At 42.0% G+C, this 26335-nt stretch overlaps 1 protein-coding gene across 2 annotated transcripts in view; it reads left to right on the top strand.

The window, feature by feature from the left end:
• LOC140455883 (cullin-9) overlaps positions 1–26335 on the top strand; it is a 164092-nt gene that overhangs the window by 96341 nt on the left and 41416 nt on the right. For both annotated transcript variants that reach the window (XM_072550693.1, XM_072550692.1), the window contains exons 20-27: positions 767–888; positions 2452–2634; positions 6638–6795; positions 7999–8200; positions 11020–11191; positions 17575–17720; positions 21145–21277; positions 24842–25044. In XM_072550693.1, coding sequence (XP_072406794.1) covers positions 767–888; positions 2452–2634; positions 6638–6795; positions 7999–8200; positions 11020–11191; positions 17575–17720; positions 21145–21277; positions 24842–25044 — 1319 coding nt within the window. The remainder of the gene's footprint in view (positions 1–766; positions 889–2451; positions 2635–6637; positions 6796–7998; positions 8201–11019; positions 11192–17574; positions 17721–21144; positions 21278–24841; positions 25045–26335) is intronic.

The following is a 26335-nucleotide window of genomic DNA, read 5'->3' as shown; positions in this document are numbered from 1 at the left end:
GATTATTTGATTAGAATCAATGTTTAGTGTTACAGGGAGACATATAAGATTATTAAAGGATTGGACACTCTGGAGGCAGGAAACATGTTTCCGCTGATGGGTGAGTGCCGAACCAGAGGACACAGCTTAAAAATACGGGGTAGACCATTTAGGACAGAGATGATGAGAAACTTCTTCACCCAGAGAGTGGTGGCTGTGTGGAATGCTCTGCCCCGGAAGGCAGTGGAGGCCCAGTCTCTGGATTTATTTAAGAAAGAGTTGGATAGAGCTATCAAGGATAGTGGAATCAAGGGTTATGGAGATAAGGCAGGAACAGGATACTGATTAAGGATGATCAGCCATGATCATATTGAATGGTGGTGCAGGCTTAAAGGGCAGAATGGCCTACTCCTGCACCTATTGTCTTAAGTGGTGATGCTCATTTGGAGAGCTGGTGTAGACATGATAGGTTGAATTGTCACCTCTTCACTAACTATTCTGAGATTCTGGCCCTGTTAATGATTGCTAATGGACAGACATTCTGATTTTAAGATGTGATGAATTGGTTCAATTGCTGTTTACTGGTTGCTACATATGACAGAATGCACAAACTCTGGTTGTGATTAAAAAGGGCTGTGCTGTATGGTATTGAATACTATTCTCAAGGTGGAGGTGGTCTTTGTTACCTTGAAGCTGTTTAGTGCATTCATTCGAAAGTGGAATTTGAAAATGAGGAATGGAAGTTTGCTGCATTCAGACAGTCATACATGTTGTGATTGCTTTACAGATGGCAAAAACAAATCAAAAGACAGCAGCAGCAGCTCTGGATCTGTGAAAGGGCAGATGGTGAGCAAGCCCAGCAGCATATCTGGAATAGCACAGTGTTGGCATGGAATCGTACAGCAACAGGCAAGTGCAGGGATAAGGAATTTCCTCGACTTGGTGGAATTCTGACTTTCAGATCATGCAGTTTCATGTTTTAATGTGCTGCTTTTCATCTGCCTGGCCTCGGGTGCCCTTCCTCCTTTTAATCCACTGCCAATTCCGACTTGCTTTTTTACTTTCTCTGTGTTTGGGAGATGGCGAGGCCAAACCTGCTGTAGCTGCTGATCTCCTTCTACCTGCGAGAGCCCTTCTACAGTAGATGGGTGACTGAAGAGGGAGTGAGTGGAAAAGAAGCAAATGGGAATAGAGTTGAGTGTGAAGAGACTGCATGAGTGGAAGTATATGGTTGGGTATGGCTGAGAGGCTTTGATGGAAGGGGTGTGTGTGTGTGTGTGTGTGTGTGTGTGGGTGGTAAGAACGTAGTTGTGTGTGGTGTTGGGGCAGATTGATGACATTGTGGACTGGACTGCATACTTTGTCATACATGTCGTTTGAGTATATGAAATAATAACCTGTTACAAAGTACTTAAAACACAGCTTTGTTGTGTTTTGTTGATATGATATACAAACTTTAATAGTAGCACCCTACTCCGTGTTACTGTGCTGAGGTAACTCAGGAAACTTTACTTCTGTTATAAACTAAAACTTAAGAATGCAAGGTATGTTAGGATCCTTGCTTCCCAGTCAATACATAGACTCTGGTCTCTTGCTTCTGATTGGAGTCAGCAGGCTCTTCAGGCATCAGTTTCACGCTTGGCGTATACTGTGGTTACTGAAAGCTGCTGTTTGTTAACATTTCTTCACACCACAACCCAGAGCATGATGGGATAATGTAATTTAATTGACATTGAGGCAGTGTTCCTTTCTAATTGGTTTAAGATTGGATCAGTCTCCATTTGGTTCTGCTTCTTGTCATCTGAATTATTCTAAAGTGCCGTGAGTATTTGTACACAGCAGATCTGTCAACAGCAATGAGATAATGACAGTGTTAGTTATTGGAGGATTGTTGGTGAATCACCAGGAGAACTGTGCTGTTTGAACAAAGGGCCTGTACTTGTTACTATCCACCCAAAGTCCTGGAGGAGATGTAGCTTTAGTTTCATGTTTTCTTAGCAGGATATTTCTGATACTGTATTGTAGTGTTTGCCCAGATCATATGCAGAATCCTACCATGGGGCATTATTCATGAGGACAGTCACCCCTTTACTCCATGTTAACATTGAACATTGGAATCATAATGTGCAAGCAGTTTGATCACTTTAGTGTTACTGTATCCCACCTCACTGAGGACAGGATGAACATGTTGGTTGATTATTTGTGTATTGAAAAGTAAGATTTGAAACACTTAACCAATAACATACGGAATGGTTAATTTCATGGAGTGTTGTTAGAATTTGTGTAATATTAGTGGAAGAGTTAATACTGGAGTTCTCAGTTGCAGAAATGTACTTAGTTTTACTCATTGGCCCCACGTCTAAAGTATTTAGCTTAGACATTGAGCCTCAGATGTAGTAATTTTAAAACATTGCAAAAATAATGTAAAACTGACCATGGTAGTGTTATAATTTGTTCTGACTGTACTTTCAGGTAAAACGATTCCTGGATGGAGCATGGAATTCTCCTGATTTTGTCAAACGTTACAGGGACATGTACCTGAAGTTGAAGAATGCCATGGAGGAACTGTTTGGCCAGCAAACGGCCTTTGTATTAGCACTACGCAAGGGCTTCTCAGCAGCTCTGCTTCAGCTATCCCACCTCACTGCCATGCATGTAAGTGAAAATATGACCAGCTGACCTCACTGAACAACTCCAGCTACAGTCTGCCCATCTTGTATTGCCTGAAGCCATGTGACATTCAAACTCTGGGTACAAGCAGAATCAAAGAAAGTAAGAAATAGCAGTAGGATCAATTTCCCCCTCTAGATCCTGGTCTGTTCTCAAAAATCGTAAAAATTAACTCCACTTTCCAGCAAACTCTTGATTCTCTTGTCAATCAAATTCTGTCTAATTTGGTAGTGAATCTATTCAGTGACCCAAGCTCCAATGCTCTTTTGGACAAAGAATCCACAGACACAATAAATTCCTCCTCCTCTTCCCTTGTTTTGAAACCATGCCCCCTATGTTCCATGCTATAAGGGCTTCTTCTCAGCATTATCCCCTCAGAATCTTGTTTCTTCTCATGCTTGTAATGTCCAATGTACATAGGCACAACTAGCTGAACCTTTCTGCATAAGACAACCTGTTCACCTCCTGAATCACTGGTGAACCTTCCTTAAACGAATTCAATAGCAAATGTGTCTTTAAGTAAGACAAAAAGAAAACTATCAACAGCATGTTGATTCACCAACACCCTGTGCAGTTGTAGTAAACTTTCTAACAGTTGTATTCCATTCTTGCAGTAAAATCTAACATTCCATTTGCCTTCCTCATCAGACTGTATCAGCTTGCGAACATTTTACATTTCATCGATGAGGATACCCAAGTTCCTCTGCACCACAACATTTAAGTTAGCTCTCCCCATTTAAATAAAATATTATGTGTCTATTTCTATTAAAGGAAAGTCACATTGCTGATGGATACTTAATCTGTCTGATTTTAATCTATTCGTTTAACCTGTCTCTCTAGCCCTTTGCACTTCTTGTATCCTCCTCCCTACTTGTTTTTCCATCTCTCTTTTTATTGTCCGCAAATTTGACTGCAGTACGCTTGGTTCCTTTATTGAGGTCATTAATATAGTTTGAGAATATTTGAGGCTTCATCCTTGTACCAATAGTCATATGGATTTAACTACAGCAAATGGACTGCAGTGTTTCACGAAGGCAGCTCACCTCCACCACCTCAACGACAGTTACATTTGGATAATTAATGTCTCACCAGTGATGCCTATGTGCTGTGAATGAATAAATACAGCCTTCCGTTGGTGCTATCCTGAAAATGACTCATTTATTTTTGGATTGTTTCCTGTTTGTGAAACAATTTCTGTATTGGCCAATGCTTTAACCACAAAGTCATTAACTTTTCCCTTTTCTACAATTTTTTATACGGCATCTTATGACTTAAAATGCCATTGGTGGGGTAGTTTTCTTTTCTATTTCATTAATGCCCACCCCCCCGAATCCTACTACTATGAGACGATTATTTCTCACCCCTGTTAAAAGAGCTGTCCCTCTCCTTTCCTATTTTTCTGTCTTTTCCAAATATATTCCATTCACTTCCCAAGTCTGTCTTCCATCCATAAGACTCAAGACAAGTGTGTTATGGGATACTCCCCATTCTCCCAGATGACTGCAGGAACACCGAAGAAGCTCAACAGCATTCAGGACTTGATTGGCACCCTATTTCTCTTACACCAATCGTGAAACAGATTCAGTCCTTGCATCATTCTTACCCTGCTCCAACTTTCTCATATGCAGAAATTACCACGTTCCTGGTTCTGCTTTTATAATTTAGTCCTTTTATGCTCAAGCATTCTAAGAAGAAACTTTCTTTGTCCAAGCTATATCGTTGGTATTCATTGGACCACAAGAACAGGATCATTCCCTTCCACTCAATGTTGTACTCCACACAAGGAGATGCCTTGAACCATACAACCATAGGAAATAGAAACAGAAGTAGACAGTTCAGCCCGTTCAAGCCAGTCGTGACTGATCAGGCATCCCTTACTTCCACTTTCCTGCCCTTTCCCTTTCACCCTTAATTCCCCTACTGATGAAGAATCCAGCTATTTAACCTGAAATATACACAAGGACTCTGCCTTTACAGCTCTCTTTGGCAAGAAGTCCCAAAGACACTCAAATCTGAGAAAATAATTCCTCCTCATCTCTGCCTTAAATTGATGTCCCTTTGTTCTGAGACAGTGCCTTCTGGTCCTAGACACACTCATGAAGGGACACATCCTCTCAGCGTTTACCCTGTCAAGCCCCTTAAGAATTCTTTGTTTGAGTGAGATTAGCTCTTATTCTTCTGAACTCCAGTGGGTACTATCCCAACCTGTTTAGCCTTTGCACACGAGACAATTCCTCTATTCCAGGGATCATCCGAGTGAACTTTCTCTGAACTGCCTCCAATGAAATTTTATCTTACTTTCAGCTAGGGGATCAAAGCAGCGCTCAGACTTGCAGATGTGCTCTTGAAGTAAGACTTTCCTACTCTAAATCAGCAACCCCCTTGAAATAAGAACCAATATTCCATTAACTTTCTTGATTACCTGCTACTCTTTTATGCCAACCTTCTGTGTTTTATGCGCACAGGTTCCTGGGTTTTGCAGCTGTCCAGCAGTTTTACTCCATTCTTTTGTTCTCCCTTCCAAAATGACCAACTTTGCATTTTCCCACATTATACACCTTTTGCCAACTTGTTGGCCAATTAAATAACTTGTCAGTTCCTCAGTCTCCCTGACTATATGGTATCCTACTGAAGCATTCACATTCTCCCCTTGCGTTGTCAGGATTGGTGTGGTCAGTCCTACCAACAGCTGCTGACCAGTTTAAAAAATGAAAGGTTTGATTTATTCATTTGTTCCCACATAGAATGTCATTTGTCATGTTTGAGTTATTTGGATGCAGTGTCAGATGTGGAAAGCTGATTGGAGGGTTTAAAACAGCTTTTGCAAAGCTGGTCGTGGGTTTTGGAGATTGGTTGTCTGGATGACATGTTCAAGAACCCTGAAGAGAAGATGGATTTTGGAGATGGGGGATTATTTCTTCAGAACTAAGAGGTCAAGGTTTGATTATTCAGAGTACAATGTCCATCGAGTCTGAAGACAAAGACCATCGATCATGTCAACAAACACAGGCACTGGGAGGGGATGTTGGGTAATCAGCAGTTCAGTGGTGGTAGATCTTAGCAAGAGTATTGGGGACTTTTAGAGGGAGGTTGACTGATTGGGCTAGTGGGAGGGAGGAAACTGATCAAATTGTCTCAAACTTGGTGGCGAAAGTGTCCTTACACATGTTGAAGTTGAGGGTGGTGGAAGAGAGGTATTGACAGGGTAGTCTGCAGTTGTGAAAAGTAGACAGGTTTGTTGCTGGGGTGTGCGAGGGGGTGCGATGTTGGGTTGGTTCTCTTTACATTTCGAGATGATCCTGCAGTAAGGCCTGAATGCAGATGGACGCAGTGAAGAAATGTGGTCTAATTTAAAATACAGGAATTACTGAATTGTGATTACTGGAGATGGGGGTGGTCAGTGGTGGAAGAAAATAATGCCTTTGTAAAGCCATGTCTCAAGTAGAAATTCTAATTTATAATTCCAATCTAAATATAGTTATGAATTTCCAATTTGTAGAAGAAAATGTTTCAGGAGATAGTGGTAGTTTGCAAGGTAACCGTCCTTGATGGTTGACCAGCCTTTTGGAGGAAGGAATTGATGGCACTTTTCAAAGAGGCAGAGAGCGACAACATTATATAAGGAAAGGGGTCCATCCCCAATGTTAGATATTTGGCCAAGAGATTAGTTGATTGAGAATTCATTGTTAAAAATCATACAAACCACCTGAAGGAGCAGCACTCCGAAAGCTAGTTCTTCCAAATAAACCTGATGGATTATAACTTGGTGTTGGGTGAATTTTAACTTAGTCCACCTCAGTCCAACACTGGTGCCTCTTCATTATTGAGAATTCATTGAGAATTGTGGTCAGGACAGTGGGCCAGACAGAAGGTGGTCTGGAAGAGAACATGAGGAAAAATGGCGATGAAGGTAGGAAGGGCACATGTGTGTTTTGTTATTGAAAACCTTGTCATAATGGAATGAGTTAAATATACCCCTGTCCTTCAGGTCAGTGAACGGTTTGCTCAGTACATTGATCAACGTATCCAAGAAAGCGAAATGAGCACAAGTAAAGTGGAAACACTAAACCAACTGCAGCAATTCCTGGAGCCGATGCTGTTCCTCTCTGGACTTGAGCTCGCTAACATGTTTGAACATTTCTACAGGTAAAGAGAATGTTTACATAAATGGTGACAAAGAGGAAGGTAATATCTTAGCTATTGGTTCAAGTTCCTAATGGTTTGATAAGTCCTGATTTCAGAGCTCCATTTGTAATCCCCGAGAAAAATCAGCTACAAGCAGCAATACAGAGGCGACAACCAATTTCCTATTAAGTAGCAATGAAGAACAATGGTTATCTCCAAAATGAGAGCACAGCCACTTTCTATGATGTTTAGCAGGGTTGCTGTTACTATTGAGAGGGAATGATGCTAATCCAGAAGTGCAGGCTAATATTCTGGAGAAAGTCAGAAGATGCACAACACCGGGTTATAGTTCAACAGGAGGAGACTTCACTTGAAGGAACAGCGCTTTGAAAGCTTGTGATTTCATAGATCTTTTGAATATAACTTGGTGACTTCTGGCATTGTCCATCCCAGTCCAACACTGGCACTTCCACATCCATGTCCTGGAGAGATGGCTTCAAATCCTACAAAAGCAGTTGGTGGAATTTGAAATCAGTTAATAAAGTCTGGAATATAAAACTATAATCAACTGTATTTTTAAACTACATTTTGGTATACTAATACGATTTAGGGAAGGAAATCTGCCATCCTTAGCTGGTCAGTTCTTCATGTGACTTGAGACATAGCAATGTCTTAACAAACCAGTTGGTTGAAAAAACAATTAAGGAATGGCAGCAAATGCTGGCATTGTCAGAACTGCCCACCTCCCATGAATCAGTAATGCACTCAACACCCCCCCCCCCCCCCCAAAACAAACACACACACACTAAAAAAACACACAAAAAAATCCCGGGGGGGGTCATGATTGATTAGAAGCTCATCTGGAGCGCTGTCTTGACCGCAGTGATTGCCAGAGTAAATTTGAGCTTAAATATTTTGTCTCAGCATGAATCAGAAGTGTGATGGAATACTTTCCAATGGTTAGATGAGTGTAGCTCCATTAATACTGAAGATGCAGTACCCCCTCCCTACCTGATTGTTGTAAGACCATACAAAGTAGCAACAGGAGTAAGACATTTTGGCCCCCATCAACCTGCTCCACCATTCAATAGAATTATGGCTTCAAGAAAGCAGCTCGTCATCACTTTACTTCTCTCTAGTTGTAATCAGCAGCACGTTATGAGTGGAAGTATCTTGAAATAAACTTTTTGTTGCTGTTTTCTCTGAACTCTTCCTTGTTGACAGATACTATCTGGCGGATCGCCTTTTGGGCCAGGGCAAAGTCTGGTTAGAGCGAGCTGTGATCGATCACATTGGGACCTGTTTCCCCAGCAGATACCCTCAACAGATGCTGAAGAATCTGACTGCGTCAGATGAGCTACAACAGGAATTCCACCTTTACAGGTTGCAACAACTTGACAAGAAACTGGAGGATGTGGGTGACGAAGTGAGTAGATGATGTCCACTTACATTAGCACAAAGGCAGGATGGAGTTGCAGCACCTATACTCCCTTCACACGAATCTGTGGGAGTTCAATCTATTTCTTGGTCTTGTGAATTTTTTTAACAGAAAACTGTGAATTGAGAGACTTCAGTTACTTGAAAACGTTCAACAGTTTGAGCCTTTTTCTATACAAAGTAGCAGATTCAGCCTTTCTTGAATTATGAATTAGCTGGAATAGTTCAGTTGTGGAGCATCCTCAATCAAGATAATTACTGATAAATCCAACATAGATCTGAAATGTCTGAACTCAGTTTAGTGTGTGAATTTCTTCACCAGAAGCAAAGTTTCAGGCAAATGGTTCAAGCCTTGGATGACCTGTATGGAGTTTGCATGTTCTTCCCATGTCTGCATGGGGTTTCCTCCCAGAAACCAAAGTTCTCAGAACTGATGGTGGTGAAGAAAAAGTTGTTTTTTATGCAGAAGACAGGTTGGGGGAGGGCAAAAGGCGTAAACGATAGGTGGGAATAAAGCCCAAAGAGAGAGAACAACAGTTATACAAAGGAGTGGAAAATGGTCAGCCTCAGAGAGAGGAGAGATACAAAAGGGTGCGGGCGAGGGGCAATTTTTTCACACAGCGGATAGTGAGCCTCTCGAATTGATTGCCAGAGGTAGTGGTGAAAGTGAATATAATTTTGTCATTTTAAGCAACATTTATACAGGTATGCAAATGGCATCGGTGTAGAGGCATATGGCCCAAATGCAAACAAACGGGCCCAGTTGTGCAAACTGGGAGGCATCAACAGCTTGGGCCGAAGGGTCTGTTTCCATGCTGTAGATTTCTATGCCTCTGTGTAACTTAGGTGGATGACCAAGCTAAATGTTTTGGGGTGGAGGTGGCACAGATGTTATGTTTGGGTGTGGGTGGCATGCTTTTTGGAGGGTCAGTGCTGACTTGAGGGACCAAATGCTCTCTTTGCATACTTGTAGGGATTCTGTGATTCATAAAGATTTGATGTTTTCAAAAGGAAGCTAGATTCATAGTTCTCAGACTTTTTTGGTTGTGAGACTTTGTTAAAATGGTTTAGTGATCACAAACTTGATCCAGATTACAATACTCAAGTATTGAAAATAAATGATATCTTAATGTTGAAGACAACAGGTATTTACTTCCAGATGTCATGTTTTCTATGCAGTTCATGGCTACTGCCCTCCTGCATGAAACAGCCAACTGTTATAACACAGTGTTGAACCCCTCTGTGTTAATTAAACCCAACACCCAGAAAAGCTCACCTCGCCTCGTAATCTGTTAAAATACGATTGACAGAGAACTCTCAAATTCCGCTATTTGAACAAAATATCTATTTTTTAAACTCTAAAAATGAACATTAAACAACTGTTCACAATTCTAAGCCCCCCTTTCTCTTAACGCCTTATTATCTGCCTCCATATCTGTAAGTATATGCTGTTCTAATAAGGTACTTATTAAAATTACATCAACTTAATTTCAAAACCACATGACTGCTGTTGTCATCTGTGTCTGTCTTCCGGCTGCTGATCACCCTGGGTTTTTGTCTGTCTTTTTACTGCGAGTATGTTTCATATGAAAAGGTACCTTTGATAGAGAGTGTTCCCTAATTTCTTGGAGAGCAGGATGTTAGTTCTCCAGACATTTCTCTCTCAATGGCAGTTGCTCTCCGACCAGTGTTCAAAATCCCACATTATATACCCCCAGCATCAGATTGTCTCATTGGTTTGATGTTGGCCAAACAATAAATTCAAACTTCATTGGGTTTTAGTATCCTGGGACATAATTTAAACTGGTTAAATTCGAATTGTTGTCAAAACAGCACCCAAAACTCAGGTATACATTTCACAGCCAAATGTTACATATTTTCAATTTTCCAGTACACTCTGGGACTGCCATCTAGTCATATACACAGCTGCTTGTAATCTCTCGGTTCAGAATAGCATTCAGTCTCTCTTAAAGGTACAGTATAGGCCTTCAACTTCATAACACAGTCCATTAGTGGCTGCATTTCACTCCTAGCTCCCATGGGCATGAGAATAAAGAAATAGAAAGAATTGCTTTCAGGCTGAGATGATGCGAATGAAATAGGAGGAGGTCTGTAAGGTATCAACACTACCACTATATAATTTATGTAATATGTCGTTATGTAGTTCTCTTTACAATTTTAGTATTAGAATCTCTACAGGCCCTTTGGCCCAAGTCCACACTGACCCTTTGAAGAGTAACCCACCCAGGCCCATTCCCCTACACCCTATATTTGTTCCTGACTAGTGCACCTAACCTTCCCATCCCTGAACACTCTGGGGAAATTTAGCATGAAAATGTATTGCTGGAAAAGCGCAGCAGGTCAGGCAGTATCCAAGGAACAGGAGAGTCGACATTTCGGGCATTAGCCCTTCTTCAGGAAACCTGTTCCTTGGATGCTGCCTGACCTGCTGCGCTTTTCCAGAAACACATTTTCAGCTCTGATCTCCAGTATCTGCAGTCCTCACTTTCTCCTCGAAATTTAGCATGGCCAATTCACCTAACCTGCACATCTTTGGATTGTGGAAGGAAACCAGAACACCTCGAGGAAACCCATGCAGAAAAGGGGAGAATGTGCAAACTCCACATAGATAGTCACCTGAGGCTGGAATTGAACCAGAGTCGAACCATCAGTGCTAACCACGAAGCCACCGTGCTGCCAAGATAATGCTTCAGTGAAAAGCCTTGTAGTATTTTAAAGATGATGAACAACAATGACTATTTGCATTTGTACATTCATGAGTTTGACAGTGAACTTTATCTTGCGCAGATGATGGAAGACCAGCCGCCTACAACAGCAGAAGAAACTGATTTGAAAGTCCTCGTGCTTTCTCCACGCTGTTGGTCCATATCTTTTCTCTGTTATCATGATAATCCGAGAGCATTCTTCTCATCTGCCCTCAGCAATTTCCTGGAGGAGTTCTCTGACTTCTACACTATTAGTTAGTATTTGAATCAAATTGAAAACTGTTGTCTTTGTGCTTAGAACAAAGGAGAAGAAATGAAGGTTCTGGTACAACAATTTAAGCCAAATGAATGAGAACTGCTGCCCAGAGACAGAAGTAGTTACATTGTTGTCTAATAGGAGAGTTATGACAAAGATGACTAATAAGGAAACATTTACAAGACAGGGGCATGTAATTACTTTTAAAGAGCCCATAAATTCAGCACTAATTGTAAACTGACTTTAATTGCTTGTGGCCTTGTATCAGGATTTTCTGTGCTGAATAAGTCCCTGTTTATGCAGTCTCAAGTGGTGTGCCAAATCTTAGAATGAAACCCACTAGGTGCTCATCCGAGATGACCATGGGTTTTAGCTTTTACAGTTTGTACAACCTCAGTTTTGTTTGTAGACTGTGATATCAGTGAAGCAGTACCACAGGGTGAGGGAGGTTTGAATTGAAGACTCCATGAATTACTACACTTGAATTTATCTTGTCAAAGATTGTGTTAGATGAGATTAGATTACTTAGTGTGGAAGTAGGCCCTTTGGCCCAACAAGTCCACACCGACCTGCTGAAGCACAACCCACCCAGACCTATTCCCCTACACCTAACACTACGGGCAATTTAGCATGGCCAATTCACCTAACCTGCACATTTTTGGACTGTGGGAGGAAATCCATACAGACACTGGGAGAATGTGCAAACTCCAAACTGAGGCGGGAATTGACCCGGGTCTCTGGAGCTGTGAGGCAGCAGTGCTAACCACCGTGCCATGTTGAGTGACGGTGAGATGTTCCATGGTTTCTTTACTTGATGAAATTGTATCAAAGTAGTAATTAAATCCCTGTAGTGGAGTGAAAACCTATTCAGCTGCTTTACTTTGGGATGCACCAAATAAAGTATGGTAGATGGCTCATTTATTTTGCAAGCTTTGTCAGACTTGTGTTGCACAGCTGCATGATGATTCATAGATGTCATCTCTGTCCTTTTGAAACAGTTATGACCCAATGAGTTGATTTCAGACTTTGTGAACTGAAATTCAAATTTATTCCATCTTATCTTGTGACTTCCATTCCAGCCCTGTTCCCAGGCTTTTCCTGTGCCTGCTTCTATTGCTTACTCCTTCTGGCAGATCATTCAGCCAACATGTACCTCCCCACTTGGGAGCATGCATCAGAGGATATATCCATTGAGGACCCAATTTGATACCCCTGCTGCGACCTTCTTTAATATCCATTCCTTTGTTTCCCAGTATAAGCTGCTCTATTGTTCCTTTACAATAGTTTGTTCCTTTACAAACGATTAGAAAATATTGGAAATGCCCTACATGTTTATTAATATCTGTAGAGAGCCATAGTTAATGTTTCAGGTTAGTGACCATTTGTCAGACCTATGTTTTTTGAGATAGGTAGGAAAAGGGAGGCAAGAAACAACATATATCTGTGTACCTTTAATGTAATAAAATATTGTAAGATCCTTTGGATGGAAGTTATAAAATTAGATACCAACCTGTGTAAGACAATGAGGGCAGATGGTCTAAAGGTAGAACAATATAGAAATGTCAGCAAGAAAGAGGCCATTCAACCCACAGAGTCTTTGTTGGCTGAATAAACGAGCTACCCATTCTGATCCCACTTTCCAATGCTTGATCTGTAGCCCTGCAAGTTACTGTGCTGCATGTCCTTGAGCACTATGGGCAATTTAGCATGGCTAATCCATCTAAACTGCACATCTTTGAACTGAGGGGAGAAACCGGAGCACCTGGAAGAAACCCACGCAGACATGGGGAAAATGTGCAAACTCCACACAGATGGTTGCCTGAGGTGGAGTTAAACCTGGGTCCCCAGTGCTGAGGCAGCAGTGCTAATCACTGAGCAACCATGTTGCCCTATTATTGTATACACCTCGATTAAGTCACCCCTCAGCCTCCCTTTTTATGAGGAAATCAGCCCTAGCCTATCCAATTGTTCTTCATAACTGCAACTTATAAACCCTGGCAGCATTGCTGTAGCTTTTAAATCGTGTCCTAATAGCCGAAAGGAGGTTTTGGGGAGGAAATTTGTTGTTTGGTGCCCAAGGCCCTTCAGACGGAGTGATTTAAAACTTCAGGATGCTCAAGAGGCTGTATTGGATGAGCACATATATCTCAGGAGTTGGACGGACTGGAGATAACATGGGGGAGAACATGACAGGGCCATGTGAAGAGAATTTTCAAATCAAGACATTTCTTGATCAGAAATTAATCTGCAAGGATAGAGACGGTGAGTGAGCCTTAGTACAAGCTGAGTTCTGGATGGCAAAGTTTACAGAAGATTGGATGTGGGAGATGACCCAAGTGTGCTTTTTAGCAGTTAACTCTAGAGGTAACAAAGACACAAATGAGGCTTTCACTAGTGGATGAGTTGAGGCAGAGGCGATGTGACTGATTTGGAAATAGCCGATCGTAGTGATGGTGTGGATATGTGGTCATCAGCACTACTGTTGTCAGGAGCCTGGTTTAATAAGTTTGTTGCCAGGGAGGGGTTTGGAGTCAGTAGCTAGGGAAGAGTTTAAAATCAGGAGTAAGGATGATGGTTTCAAATTACCCAGTGCCAAAGGAATATTTACTCTGCGGTGACCCCTTGTGATATAATGATGCAGCAGTCGGGAAGACTGACATTGCAGAGGTAGTGCTCTGACTAAGTTTAGATCAACATGGGACCAAAAGAATGCGGTCCTATCCAACTGTCCTATAAAAAGAGCCACTAGATGAAGACATGGCCAACGTTGTCAAGTCCTGTAGATATGTTGACAAGGGCGCGATGAAATAGTTTACCTTTGTCACAGTCACAAAGAATGTCATTTGTGATTTTGGTAAGATCTGTTTTGGCAATGTGAGAGGTTTTAAAACCTGTTTAGAGGGATTTATGGAATTCCATTTGAGAGACAGGAGCCATTGGGAAAGTGAGGCGAGATGTGTCAACAGTTTACAGTGGGGGGTTATCTTGGTTTTTTTTTAAAGGAGACCGAGATGAAGCTGAAAAGAGGGATAGCAACAGAGAGAGAGAACAGGTTATAATTTCAACACTCATGGACTTCAGGATTAATTTAGTGGGAATAATGCTGAGAAAACAGGAGTTAAGCCTCATGGTCAAGATGAACTTGGAGAGGGCATGAGGGGAAATAGGAGAAAAAAGTGAGTGATGGTAATTCAGGCCTAAGGCAGTGGATACCTTGGGAGGAAATTTGGCTGGTGGGCTAGGAAAAGCCGAAACAGCTGATCAGATGAACTTGACTTAATGGTTCTCCAAATCCATGAATCCTTGCACTTACTGCTGGGGATGAAGGTGGAGAGGATCGTGCTGAGGTATTTTAACAAGGTGCCTTGCAGTGGACAAAAGGCAGGTTGCATTCCAGGTTGATCCTGTGGTATTTTAAATAACGTAGATTTTGTGGTGGATGGCTATGCCTATTTTCTGCCTTATCTGTTTAAATCTGGATATTTAGGACAATGAAAATGTGACCAAGGCATGAGTTTTTTAAAATTAACGTGGGTGTTGCTGGCTAGGCAGCCATTTATTGCCTATTCCTAATTGCCCACAGCGTAGTTATGGGTCACTTACAGTGCTGTGGGTCTAAATCTCACACAGACCAGACTTTGTAAGGATGGCAGTTTGCTTCTTCAATGGACCTGATGGACTTGGCAATGGTTTAATGGTCAGTAGTGGACTTTTTAATTCTGGATTTTTATTAAATTCGTTTCAGTCTCTGCCTTCATGGTATTTGGCCCAGGTGCCCAGAACATTACCTGCATCTCTGGATTAATGATTTAGCAATAATACCATCAATACCACCATGGTTTTATCAGGTGTCTGTGCTCAATGGCGTTTCAAATGATGAGGGAGCAATCTTGATAAAATCTCTCAATATTCTGAAACTTGGATAGAGTGGACGTGAAGATGTTTCTATTGGTAGGAAAGACTAGGACCTGAGTAAATGGCCTCAAGTGAAGGACAACCCTTTAGAACTGAATAGGGAATCTCTTTATCTATGGGTAGTGAAATCTGCAAAACACTGTGCAGCAGAAGACTCTGGAAGCCAAGTTATTGAATGTATTTAAGACAAGTTTCTAATTAGTAAGGGAATAGAGGGTTACAAGAGAATGGCATTGTGACATAAATCAACCATGATCTCCACTATTCGAATACTTGATAGGCTGAATGGCCTAATTCTACTCCTATGTCTTTTGTTTTGTGGACAAAGTCATTAAAGCTGTGATTTAAGCAAATTATTAGGTTCTGAAATGTTGCAGCAAATGGAAAGCCACAAGTTAGATAGCTGGATTTTGGAAAGAATGGTTAAAAGTGATTTTGTTGAACTATTTTTTGAGGGGAGGATTTGGAATGCTGGACATAGAAGGCAGATGGGTGTGGAGAACAATAAAAGGGAGTGATCGGGGTGTCCTTATCCATCATGCCATGGTGAAAGGGGCTGTGGAGAGATCAGACACTGGTGAAGTGGAGCTAAGGAGAAAACGGGCATAAAATATCGAAGATAGGAGTAGGTTGTTTGACTCCTTTAGCCTGCTCCACGATTCGGTGATGATGATGATGACTTGATACCCTAATCTCATTCTTCCTCCCTTGATCCTTTAGCTGCGTGAGCAAAATCTAGCTCCTTGAAAGCACAATGGTTTGGCCTCGACCACTTTATGGTAGGGAATTCCGCAGACTCCGTGTAAAGAAATTTCTCATCTCAGTCCTAAAACCTTTACCACTTATCCTTAAACTATGACTCCTGGGTCTGGACTCCCCCACCATCAGGAACATCCTTCTTGCATCTAACCCCTCTGGTCCTGTTAGAATTTTGCTTAGTTTACAGATCAGGCACCATGGAGAATTATGTAGGTGGAAAAAGAGTCAAGATCGGGACAAGTTATTTGGGCACACACAGGCTGAAGGGATACATCTACCAATGCAGTCTTGGTTAGAGATCTTGGGAAGGAAGTACAGATAGACAACCCTTTATCCAAAATCCGATAAACTCCAAAATCTAAAGGTTTTTTGTGAAGTTGTTTTTTCCATTAACAAGGTTGTTTAGCGTACAAACAGTTAACCCAACTCCACACCCACTTGATATGTGTCACTCAGATGTGATGTGGAAGGTGTGGCCCAGCTCTGACAGGCCTTAATTCTGTCACAGGACCCGTATTACTCACAGTGGGTCTGCTCTTCGGTAAGATTTTTAAAAAATTCACCATCAAACTGTCACTTATTCTGAAATTCAAAGAATTCTGAATTCTGCAAACCAGCTGGTCCCAAGCATTTTGGATAAAGGATTGTGCACCTGCAGAACATGGAGGGAAGGACTGCAGAGGAGGAATTTCTTGATTTAATCAGTGTGAAGCTTCATGATTCAAGAGGAGGAAGGATGAATTGTTTGGGAATTGGTGTCCAAGCTATGCCAGACAGCAACAACATTGTCGACAGGATAGATGACAATATAGAATCAGAACTATGATAATGGAGTGCAGTACCTTCAGCTGCAGGAAACAGCTTGGATGAGCCAGAGAGGAGCAGAGCAGTTAAAATGTTTGCTGTCTTGCCAGCAGTTATCAATGGAAAAGATTAATAAGCATCCAATGGAGATATCCAGATGGAAGGAGAAATCTGAAGATGGGAATAAGTGCCCATTGTGTTGGGATAATGAAAGATTCTGTCCAAAGAGCTGGAATTTAAGGCATCTCGAGCTCCCCACCTCTCGGTGAGGGTGAACAGGGTGAAACTGAAGACTTCTGCAGAGGACTGATTGCTCAGTCAGAAAGTAGGACATCAGAATGAATCGTGAAAATACGGCAAGGGATGAAATTGGAAGAAGGGATAGAATTTGGAGAAAGTGGTGGGGAGAAAAGGATCTGGAGGGACACTTATGTCCATGAGTTTTTGAAGCTGCAGCCCTTCACGTTGAAAGGAAGAGAAAAAAGCTTTTTATTAAAAGATGAAATGGTACCATGGACCTGATCAGCTGGAGCTGGATTCAGAGCTACTGAGAAAGGTGAAGGTAGGATTGAAATATGAAGGGTGAAATTTGAATTGGAATGTGTATAGAGTATATCTGAGCCCGATTTGGTTATGGAAGAAAGAGCAGTGACTGTAAGCAGCCTCCATTCTCAGCTCGGGTCACAACTGTTCCCCCCCTCTCAGATGCTGCCAGACCAGCCAAGTATTTTCACCATTTTCAACTTTTCTTTTCATTGTTCTGTTCAGCATTCACTCTCAGGTTCAAGAAGCTTTCTTCTGCTTGTGAGGATATTTGTAGAATTGAAAACAATGTTTAAATAGCAGTGTTCTAGAATTCCTTATGCAAAGTCCAGACTCTGATTTCTGTCCTTACACTCCCAGGCCAAAATGTTTATGGGCTCAGCAGCACAAAACCTCGACGGTTACAGTGGACGTGGCTGGGACATGCTGTCATCACCTATGGATCGCTGAGTTTGCACGTGTCCACTCTGCAACTGTACATCCTGCTGCAATTTAATGAACGGGAGGTAAACCAGAGCTGTTTATTTTAGAAATGATAGTTCCATACATCATTATTGGCCCTCAGTAATTCAAGGATTTGTTTGTGACACCCAAGTATTCTGCATCGTAATGTTAATGCTGATGTGACAGTCTCACAATTTGAATAAATCCCATGGGTCATGTCATATGAGCGGTATTAACTGCAGCCAAGGCCTTTGTAAAAGTAATAACATTTTACTGTAAAGACCTGCAATGCTTGCAGGTATTATTGGTCACTCTAGTCAAGAGTTTTGTATAAGATAATGAGATAATTTCATGAAAGTTTGTATTGAAAGACAAAGTTTAACAAGGCTGAGCTGATTAGTTTATATAGACGAGCTAGCACATAGAACATAGAAAAATACAGTGCAGTACAGGCCCTTCGGCCCTCGATGTTGCGCCAACCAAAGCCTACCTAACCTACACTAGCCCAATAACCTCCATATGCCTATCCAATGCCCGCTTAAATGCCCATAAAGAGGGAGAGTCCACCACTGCTACTGGCAGGGCATTCCATGAACACTCAACCCGCTGAGTAAAAAATCTACCCCTAACATCTGTCCTATACCTACCACCCCTTAATTTAAAGCTGTGTCCCCTAGTAACAGCTGACTTAATTAGCGGGAAAAAGGTTCTCACTGTCAACCCTATCTAAACCCCTAATCATCTTGTATACCTCTATCAAATCTCCCCTAAACCTTCTTTTCTCCAATGAGAAAAGCCCCAAGTGCCTCAGCCTTTCCTCATACGATCTTCCTACCATACCAGGCAACATCCTGGTAAACCACCTCTGCACTCGTTCCAATGCCTCCACATCCTTCCTATAATATGGCGACCAAAACTGCACACAATACTCCAGATGAGGCCGCACCAGAGTCTTATACAACTGCAACATGACCTCAGGCCTCCGGAACTCAATTCCTCTACCAATAAAGCCCAGTACACCATATGCCGCCTTCACAGCACTATTTACCTGGGTGGCAACTTTCAGAGATCTGTGTACATGGACACCAAGATTCCTCTGCTCATCCACACTACCAAGTAGTCTACCATTAGCCCAGTAATCCATCTTCTTGTACTCCTACCAAAGTGAATGACTTCACACTTAGCTACATTGAATTCCATTTGCCACCTTACTGCCCAGCTCTGCAACTTATCTATATCCCGCTGTAACCTGCCATTTCCTTCTTCGCTGTCCGCAACTCCACTGACTTTTGTGTCATCCGCAAACTTGCTCACCCAGCCTTCAAGCCCCTCCTCCAGGTCATTTATAAAAATGACAAACAGCAATGGTCCCAAAACAGATCCTTGTGGAACACCGCTAGTAACTGCGCTCCAAGATGAACCAATACCATCAACTACTACCCTCTGTCTCCTTCCAGCCAGCCAATTCCTAATCCAAACCTCTAATGCACCCTCAATGCCATACCTCCGTAGTTTTTGCATTAGCCTGCCATGGGGTACCTTATCAAACGCCTTGCTAAAATCCATATACACCACATCTACTGCTTTACCCTCGTCCACTTCCTTGGTCACCTTCTCAAAGAATTCAGTAAGGTTTGTGAGGTACGACCTGCCCTTCACAAAACCATGCTGACTATCCTTGATCACACTATTCCTATCCAGATGTTCATAAATCCTATCCCTTACAATTCTCTCTAAGACTTTGCCCACAACAGAAGTGAGACTCACTGCCCTATAGTTACTCGGGCTATCCCTGCTCCCCTTCTTGAACAAGGGGACCACATTCGCTATCCTCCAGTCTTCTGGCACTATTCCCGTAGACAACGACGACATAAAAATCAAGGCCAATGGCTCCGCTATCTCCTCCCTAGCTTCCCAGAGGATCCTAGGATAAATGCCATCAGGCCCAGGGGACTTATCTATTTTCATCCTTTCCAGTATTCCCCAGACCTCTTCCCTACATACCTCAAGGCCATCCATTCTAATCACTTGTGACTCAATATTCACATCAGCAACAATGTCCTGTTCCTGAGTGAATACTGACGAAAAGTATTGATTTAGTGTCTCACCAATCTCCTGTGCCTCCACACACAACTTCCCGCTACTATCCTTGACTGGACCGATACCTACCCTAGTCATCCTTTTATTCCTGACATACCTATAGAAAGCCTTTGGGTTTTCCCTAATCCTACCAACTAAGGACTTTTCATGTCCCCTTCTCGCTGCTCTTAGCTCTCTCTTTAGATCCTTCCTGGCTACCTTATAACTCTCAATCGCCCCAAATGAACCTTCACGCCTCATCTTTACATAGGTCGCCCTCTTCCCTTTCACAAGGGATTCCAATTCCTTGTTAAACCACGGCTCCCTCACAAGACCCTTTCCTCCCTGCCTGACTGGTACATACTTATCAAGGACACCCATTAGCTGTTCCTTGAACAATCTCCACATATCATTTGTGTTCTTCCCTTGAAGCCTATTTTTCCAATCCACGCATCCTAAGTCATGCCTCACCGCATCATAATTTCCCTGCCCCCAGCTATAACTCCTGCCCTGCAGTGCACACTTATCCCTCTCCATCACTAGAGTAAAAGTCACCGAGTTGTGGTCACTGTCCCCGAAGTGCTCACCTACCTCCAAGTCTAACACCTGGCTTGGTTCATTACCTAGAACCAAATCCAGTATGGCCTCACCTCTTGTTGGCCTGTCTACATATTGTGTCAGGAAACCCTCCTGCACACATTGGACAAACACCGACCCATCTAACGAACTCGAGCTATAGCTTTCCCAGTCAATATCTGGGAAGTTAAAGTCCCCCATTGCAACTTTGAAGAGGTACCAGAGCAAGCAGACCTCAGGGTTTATGTACAGAAGTCTTACAAGACAGTGAGGCAAGGGGCTCATTTAAAAAAGGGATCCATGTCTTGAAAGAGAGAGTTTAAGAACAGGTAAGGTATGCCTTTGGTGTAGCCTCAGCGAGACTATTGTCCAATTCTGTGTACCAAAGCTTTAGAAGGATGTTAGGACCTATGCAGTGGACAGTTATGAAAATAGTATTTGGGGTGAGGAATGACTGCTGTGCAGAGAGCTGAGTGAAGTGGGATTGTTTTACTTCGAGTGTGGGAGAGGGCTTAGAGATTGAAGTGTTGAAAATTTGCTGGGGCTTTGATAAGAGTAAATAAGGAGAATCAGAGGGATAGACTTGAGCTCATTGGCAAAATATCCAGGTTGAGTTACTCATTATGACTTGTAATGCACTATGTGAAAGCAGTGCCAGCAATTGAATATTGACTTTCAAAGGGATTATCTAGGATGGCAGAGAAAAAGCAAAGGAGTAAAAGAAATTTGATATCCTTTTGAAAACTGGCACAGGCGCAATAAATTTAATCAACTGGTGCTGAAAGATCCGAAGGTACAGATGTTTTACACTACTTTGTTTTCTTTTATAAGGAAATTCCTGTGGAGACCATCTTGAAATCGACTGGTTTGTCCCCAGTTTTGATTAGTCATGCACTGGAACCCCTGATAGGAGAAAATGACATCCTAGTGCATCCAGGCACTGACAATAAAAACAGACTCAAAGGTATGTATGTTCCTCCCGACCAAGTTCACTCTTTAGGTATTAAATCATCAACTATTTCTATTGTTGAAAAATATGAAATTACTGTGTAAGAAGAGTGTGTTATTTTTCCAAAGTCCTTTCTCCTGTTTCTGACCGTTGACTGCAGTTCTTGGAACGAATGCTTGCAGCCCCACCTGCACCTTATACACTTTGTGTGAGGGGCAGCACTCATCACAGTGGAACTAAGTTGCAGACTGACCTGATTTGCAGTTGACCTGATATTGACAAGCAGGAATTGCTACCTGTAAATAAAAATGCCTGCATTTAAAAATAAATTTGGTTGTGTTTACCACTCCAGGCTTGCTCCAAAGTGTAGCACTCCAAATACTGCTTTAGCTAAAATTGTCCAAATCAAGTATTGACCACAATAGGAATTCTCAGTTTTGATGCTCGGTTCCATTCATTTGTGCAGCAGGCCAGTGGAGGACTGTAGTTCTAGATATAATGTATTGCCATTAAAAATAGATGGAATGCAGTTTGAAAATTGATGGCTTTTAATGCTGAGCGCTGTAATGGAAGAGTGGCATTTCACATCTTTACAGTGTTGGGTGCAAGGATTATCTATCCCATTGTTCTTGCTCAGCTGCTGCATGTACATTAAAGCCACGGTACCTCACTGTTCCAGAGATTAACTTGCCTTCCTCATTTGTCTTGACCTACTTGTGTCCTTTGAATACGATTGGTCGCATCATCTTTCTCCCGTTGCCCCTTGACTGTTGCCCAGCCGGCTGAAACTGCTCTGTCCTGGTCCTGTTCTTAGTGAGCAAACTGTCACCAGAGAATTACTTGGAATGGCTTCTCTTCCTGCTCCTGCACCATGGTTGCTGATGTTCCCCAAGGGTCTATTCTTGACACCCTCCTTTTCCTCATCTGAATGTCATCATCCCCTTCCTCCAGAGTCTGATCTGAAAGCTTAGTGTTAGTTTTCACATGTATGTTGTCAACACAGCTCTTCCGCTATTTCTAAATTGTTAGATATCCTTTAGATTACAAATGTATTTCCTCCAGTTTAATAATTTTTTTAATGTATTGTTATTGTCACATGTACCTAAGTGCCATGAAAAGTTTTGTTTTAGTGATCAGTGCAGGCAGCACATACAGATCGCAGGGTGTTTACAGCAAGGTTCCAGTTGCACCCGAGGTGCATAAAAACAAGATCGACATTAGATTTGAAGTTAGAGAGGCCCCTTCATCAGTCTAATCTCAGCAGGAAAGAAGCTGTTCTTGAACCTATTTGTTCATGTGTTCAAGCTTCTGTATCTTCTGCTTGACAGAAGAGGTTGAAAGAGAATATTACTGAAGTGGGAGGGGTCTTTGGCAGTCTTTCAGAGACAGTGAGAAGTGTAAATGGAGCCCGTGGATGGGAGAAAAGCCTGTCGGATATCAGTCACGGTGTTGGAGACAACACAAATTGGAGGAACAGCATCTCACCTTCTGACTAGGCACTTTACAGCCTGCTGGTCTCAACATTGAATTCAACAACTTCAAATGATTATCCTATCTTGACCCCTTTGTTTTCATTCTGCTCTAATTTTATTTCATTTATTTTATTTATTTTTAAAATTTTTTTTCACTGTTCTGTACCTCTTATTTCTTGATTGATTGTCTCTTTCTCTCGCTCCCCACTCTCTGTCATGACCTTTATTTCTCTCCCCTTCCCCCTTTGCTACCCTTCTCCCGTGTTTTCCATTTTGCCTCTGCTTCACCCATCCCCCACATACACAGCACTAGCTTCAGCCTTGGTCATTCACAGCTCCTAATCTCTCTATGCACTGTCATTATCACCTCTTTATTGCTACCTTTGCTTCTGGACCTAGTATAAATACCTCCCTATTTCTCCCTTTTTTTTAAGCTTTGACAAAGGGTCAGTTAGACTCAACGTCAACTCTCTTCTCTCCTTACAGATGCTGCCAGACCTGCTGAGATTTTCCAGCATCTTCTCCCATGGATGGCTGGCTTCTGTGACAGTCTGGCCTGTGCACACAACTTCATGTAGTTTACCGGTTCTGGCGAGAGTACTTGCTGTACCATATATGCACCCAGATAGAATGCTTTCTGTTGTGCGTCTGTAAAAATTGCTGAGGGCCCTTATGGGAATGCTGAATGTCCTACGCCTCCTGAGGAAGAAGAGGCTTTGTGGTGCATTGACCATTGCATCTAGAAGGGAATCCAGGGCAGGTGGTCAGTTAGCATCACTCTGAGGAACTTGATGCTCTTAACCTTCTCTGCCTCAACCCTGGTGATGTAGATTAGGGTGTGTCCTCCTTTCTTCCTGCGGTCAATGATCAGTCCTTTTGTTTTGCGGACATTGAGAGAGAAGTTATCATTGCACCAAGCCCTCTATCATCCTGTTTTCCGACTCATCATTGTTTGATATCCCAACTCCAACGTTGGTCTCGTTAGCAAATTTGTGGATAGCGTTTGTAAGAAATTTGGCTGCGTAGTGGGTGTGCAGGGAATACAGTTAGGGGCTGGGTACACAACCATGTGGGGCGCTGGTGTTGAGGATTATTGTGGAAGGGGAGCTTGAGTTTATCTTAATTGATTGTGGTCTGAGAGTCAATAAGTTGAGGATCCAGTTTGAGCATCGAGCCAAGACCTAGGTCGCAGAGTTTTGAAATTAGTTTGTAGGGATTATGGTGATGAAGGCAAAGTTGTAGTCGATAAGTGAAAGCCTGATGTAACAGATTATTATTCCAGATAAAGGTTATTCCTGATGAAAGGCTTTTGCCCGAAACGTCGATTTCGAAGCTACTTGGATGCTGCCTGAACTGCTGTGCTCTTCCAGCACCACTAATCCAGAATCTGGTTTCCAGCATCTGCAGTCATTGTTTTTACCCCTTCGATCCAACTAGTCCATGCCGACCATGTTCCCAAACTAAACTAGTCCCACCTGTCTGTTTGACCGAAATCCTTCCAAGCCTTTCCTATTCATCTACTTATCTAAACGTATTTTAAGTTTCGCCACTTCCTGTGGCAATTCATTCCACACGTGAACCATTCTCCATGTTTTAAAAAAAGTTTCCCCTCAAAAAAAATTAAAATTGTTTTCCTTGCAGCCTAAAAATATGCCCCCTAGTTTTGAACACTCCTATCCTAAGGAAAAGACCCTTGTCATTTACGATATCCACGTCCTTCATGTTTTTATAAACCTCTAAGGTCACCCCTCGGCCTCCTACATGCCAGTGAATAAAGTCCCAGCCTATCCAGCCTTTATAACTCCAGCCTTCCATTCCTGGTACTAGCTGAGTAAATCTTCTCTGAACCATCTCCAGTTTTAATAATATCCTTCATATAGCAGGGTGACCAGAGCTGCATACTCTGTTGACAAGGTGCATTCGTACTTTGACTGGCTCTAATTTCAGGATACAAAAGCTGGTTCTAATCCATTGGACAGTCTTATTTCCTTAGAGTTCCTTTCCCACTGTGTATTTGCAGATATTTTGCATTCTGCTCCTCCATGATATGTCCGAGCAGCTGACCTTGATTGTGCTTTGTGTTTCTAACGTTTTTGTATTCTTGTAGGGATCCTGAGGCTGAATGAAAAGATATTGTGCAAAGGATCAGCAAATAAGCAGTACTGTTCATTGCTGCCAAAGCAAACCTATTTAAATGTGGATGAAGATGCTGCCAGCACATTAGAACGCAAGAGAAACATTATCTATTGCATGATTATCCAGATCATGAAATCTGAGAAGGAACTTCATATTGATAATCTTGTATTCAAGGTAAGTCACCTATTAATTATTGTTAGATTATCATTGCCCCTCGGGCAGTGGTGATACTAGGAAGTCTAAAAGGTGGTATATACTATTAAAGATAATTCCAACAGCTAATGCTTCCTCAACAATTCCACCCCCTCCCCCAAAGCAATGTCTCAATTTTCCTCTTTTTCCACTCCAGTGTATGAAAAGTTCACAAAGGAAAGACCACTGTCTCCTCTTCAGGGAAAGTCAGGATGGGCAAAAGTGCTGCTGTCGTTAATGCCCCCAATTTTATAACGAATTAATTAAAACATGTCTTGTGTTTTAATTCTGGTCTCTTCCTCAAAACCAGTTAGAGGACAGCAAGAAACAGTCTGAATACCTTCCTAGACTCACTACTGCCCATCCTTTAAAAGTTCAGAGTTGAGGAAGCCTCTGTGCTGCTCGAGCTGAAGTCTGCGTTCTTGAACATTTGGGCCTTGGGTTGTTCAGCCTAAAAGAACATTGGAAAAATATATTTATTTGGGATGTGTCACTGGCAAAGCTCCTTTGATGCCAATCCCTAATTTCCCCTGAGCATTCAATCAGTGAGCAACAAAGTAATTAATGATTTTGAGGAAAGTTTTACATTTTGTCAAAGAAGTATATGACTGTGATAAATGAGTATTTTTGTCTGCATGTCCCTTATCTATGCACTTTTAAAGTGAGCTGTGTTGCACTGGTTGGGTTTGTGAGGCTCCATTCCCAATGTCAGTTGTTCTGCAGTGTAAAACAAGTGTCCCAATGAAAGAAACTTCTCCGTGCTAACTGGCTTTGTTGCTTTTAAGTTGCTATGGTGAAGGTTCGGTCACAATTTGACCTCCATAGCTCCAGAAGTCTTCTGGTGTAGGAAGTCTGAGAGCTTTCTTTAAACTTGAATGTACTCTTGCATGAATGTCTTCATATTTGAGGCACTGAAGTACAGTTTGAGTAAAAACTGCTGTTCAAAATATCACTGAGTTAGCCTTTTGTATTTTCCTGACTCTATCAGTGTGTGATGTATTCATAAATGTACATTTACCAAGTAGAGTGGGAATCCCTGGCAGATTCTTCCCAAATTTCAAACAAAGGATAACCTTTGGGGCTCTAATTTGCTGCTCTGTTTGAGTTCTGTTCATTTAGTAGATGTGTGGCTTTGTTCTAATCTGGGATCTAATCAGTGAAGCTTGACAGGCAAGTGAGGTCTTGTTTAACAACTGAGAATGTCTTTTGGGTTAGTAAATGCATGTACAGCTTAATTTATAAAACTGTATCCTTATAACAAAGAGGCTACTTT

This window comes from Chiloscyllium punctatum, chromosome 3, assembly GCF_047496795.1.
Source record: "Chiloscyllium punctatum isolate Juve2018m chromosome 3, sChiPun1.3, whole genome shotgun sequence".
NCBI lineage: Eukaryota > Metazoa > Chordata > Chondrichthyes > Orectolobiformes > Hemiscylliidae > Chiloscyllium > Chiloscyllium punctatum.
The sequence above is the reverse complement of the archived record's forward strand: the minus strand, read 5'-3'. Positions and strand labels throughout refer to the sequence as shown.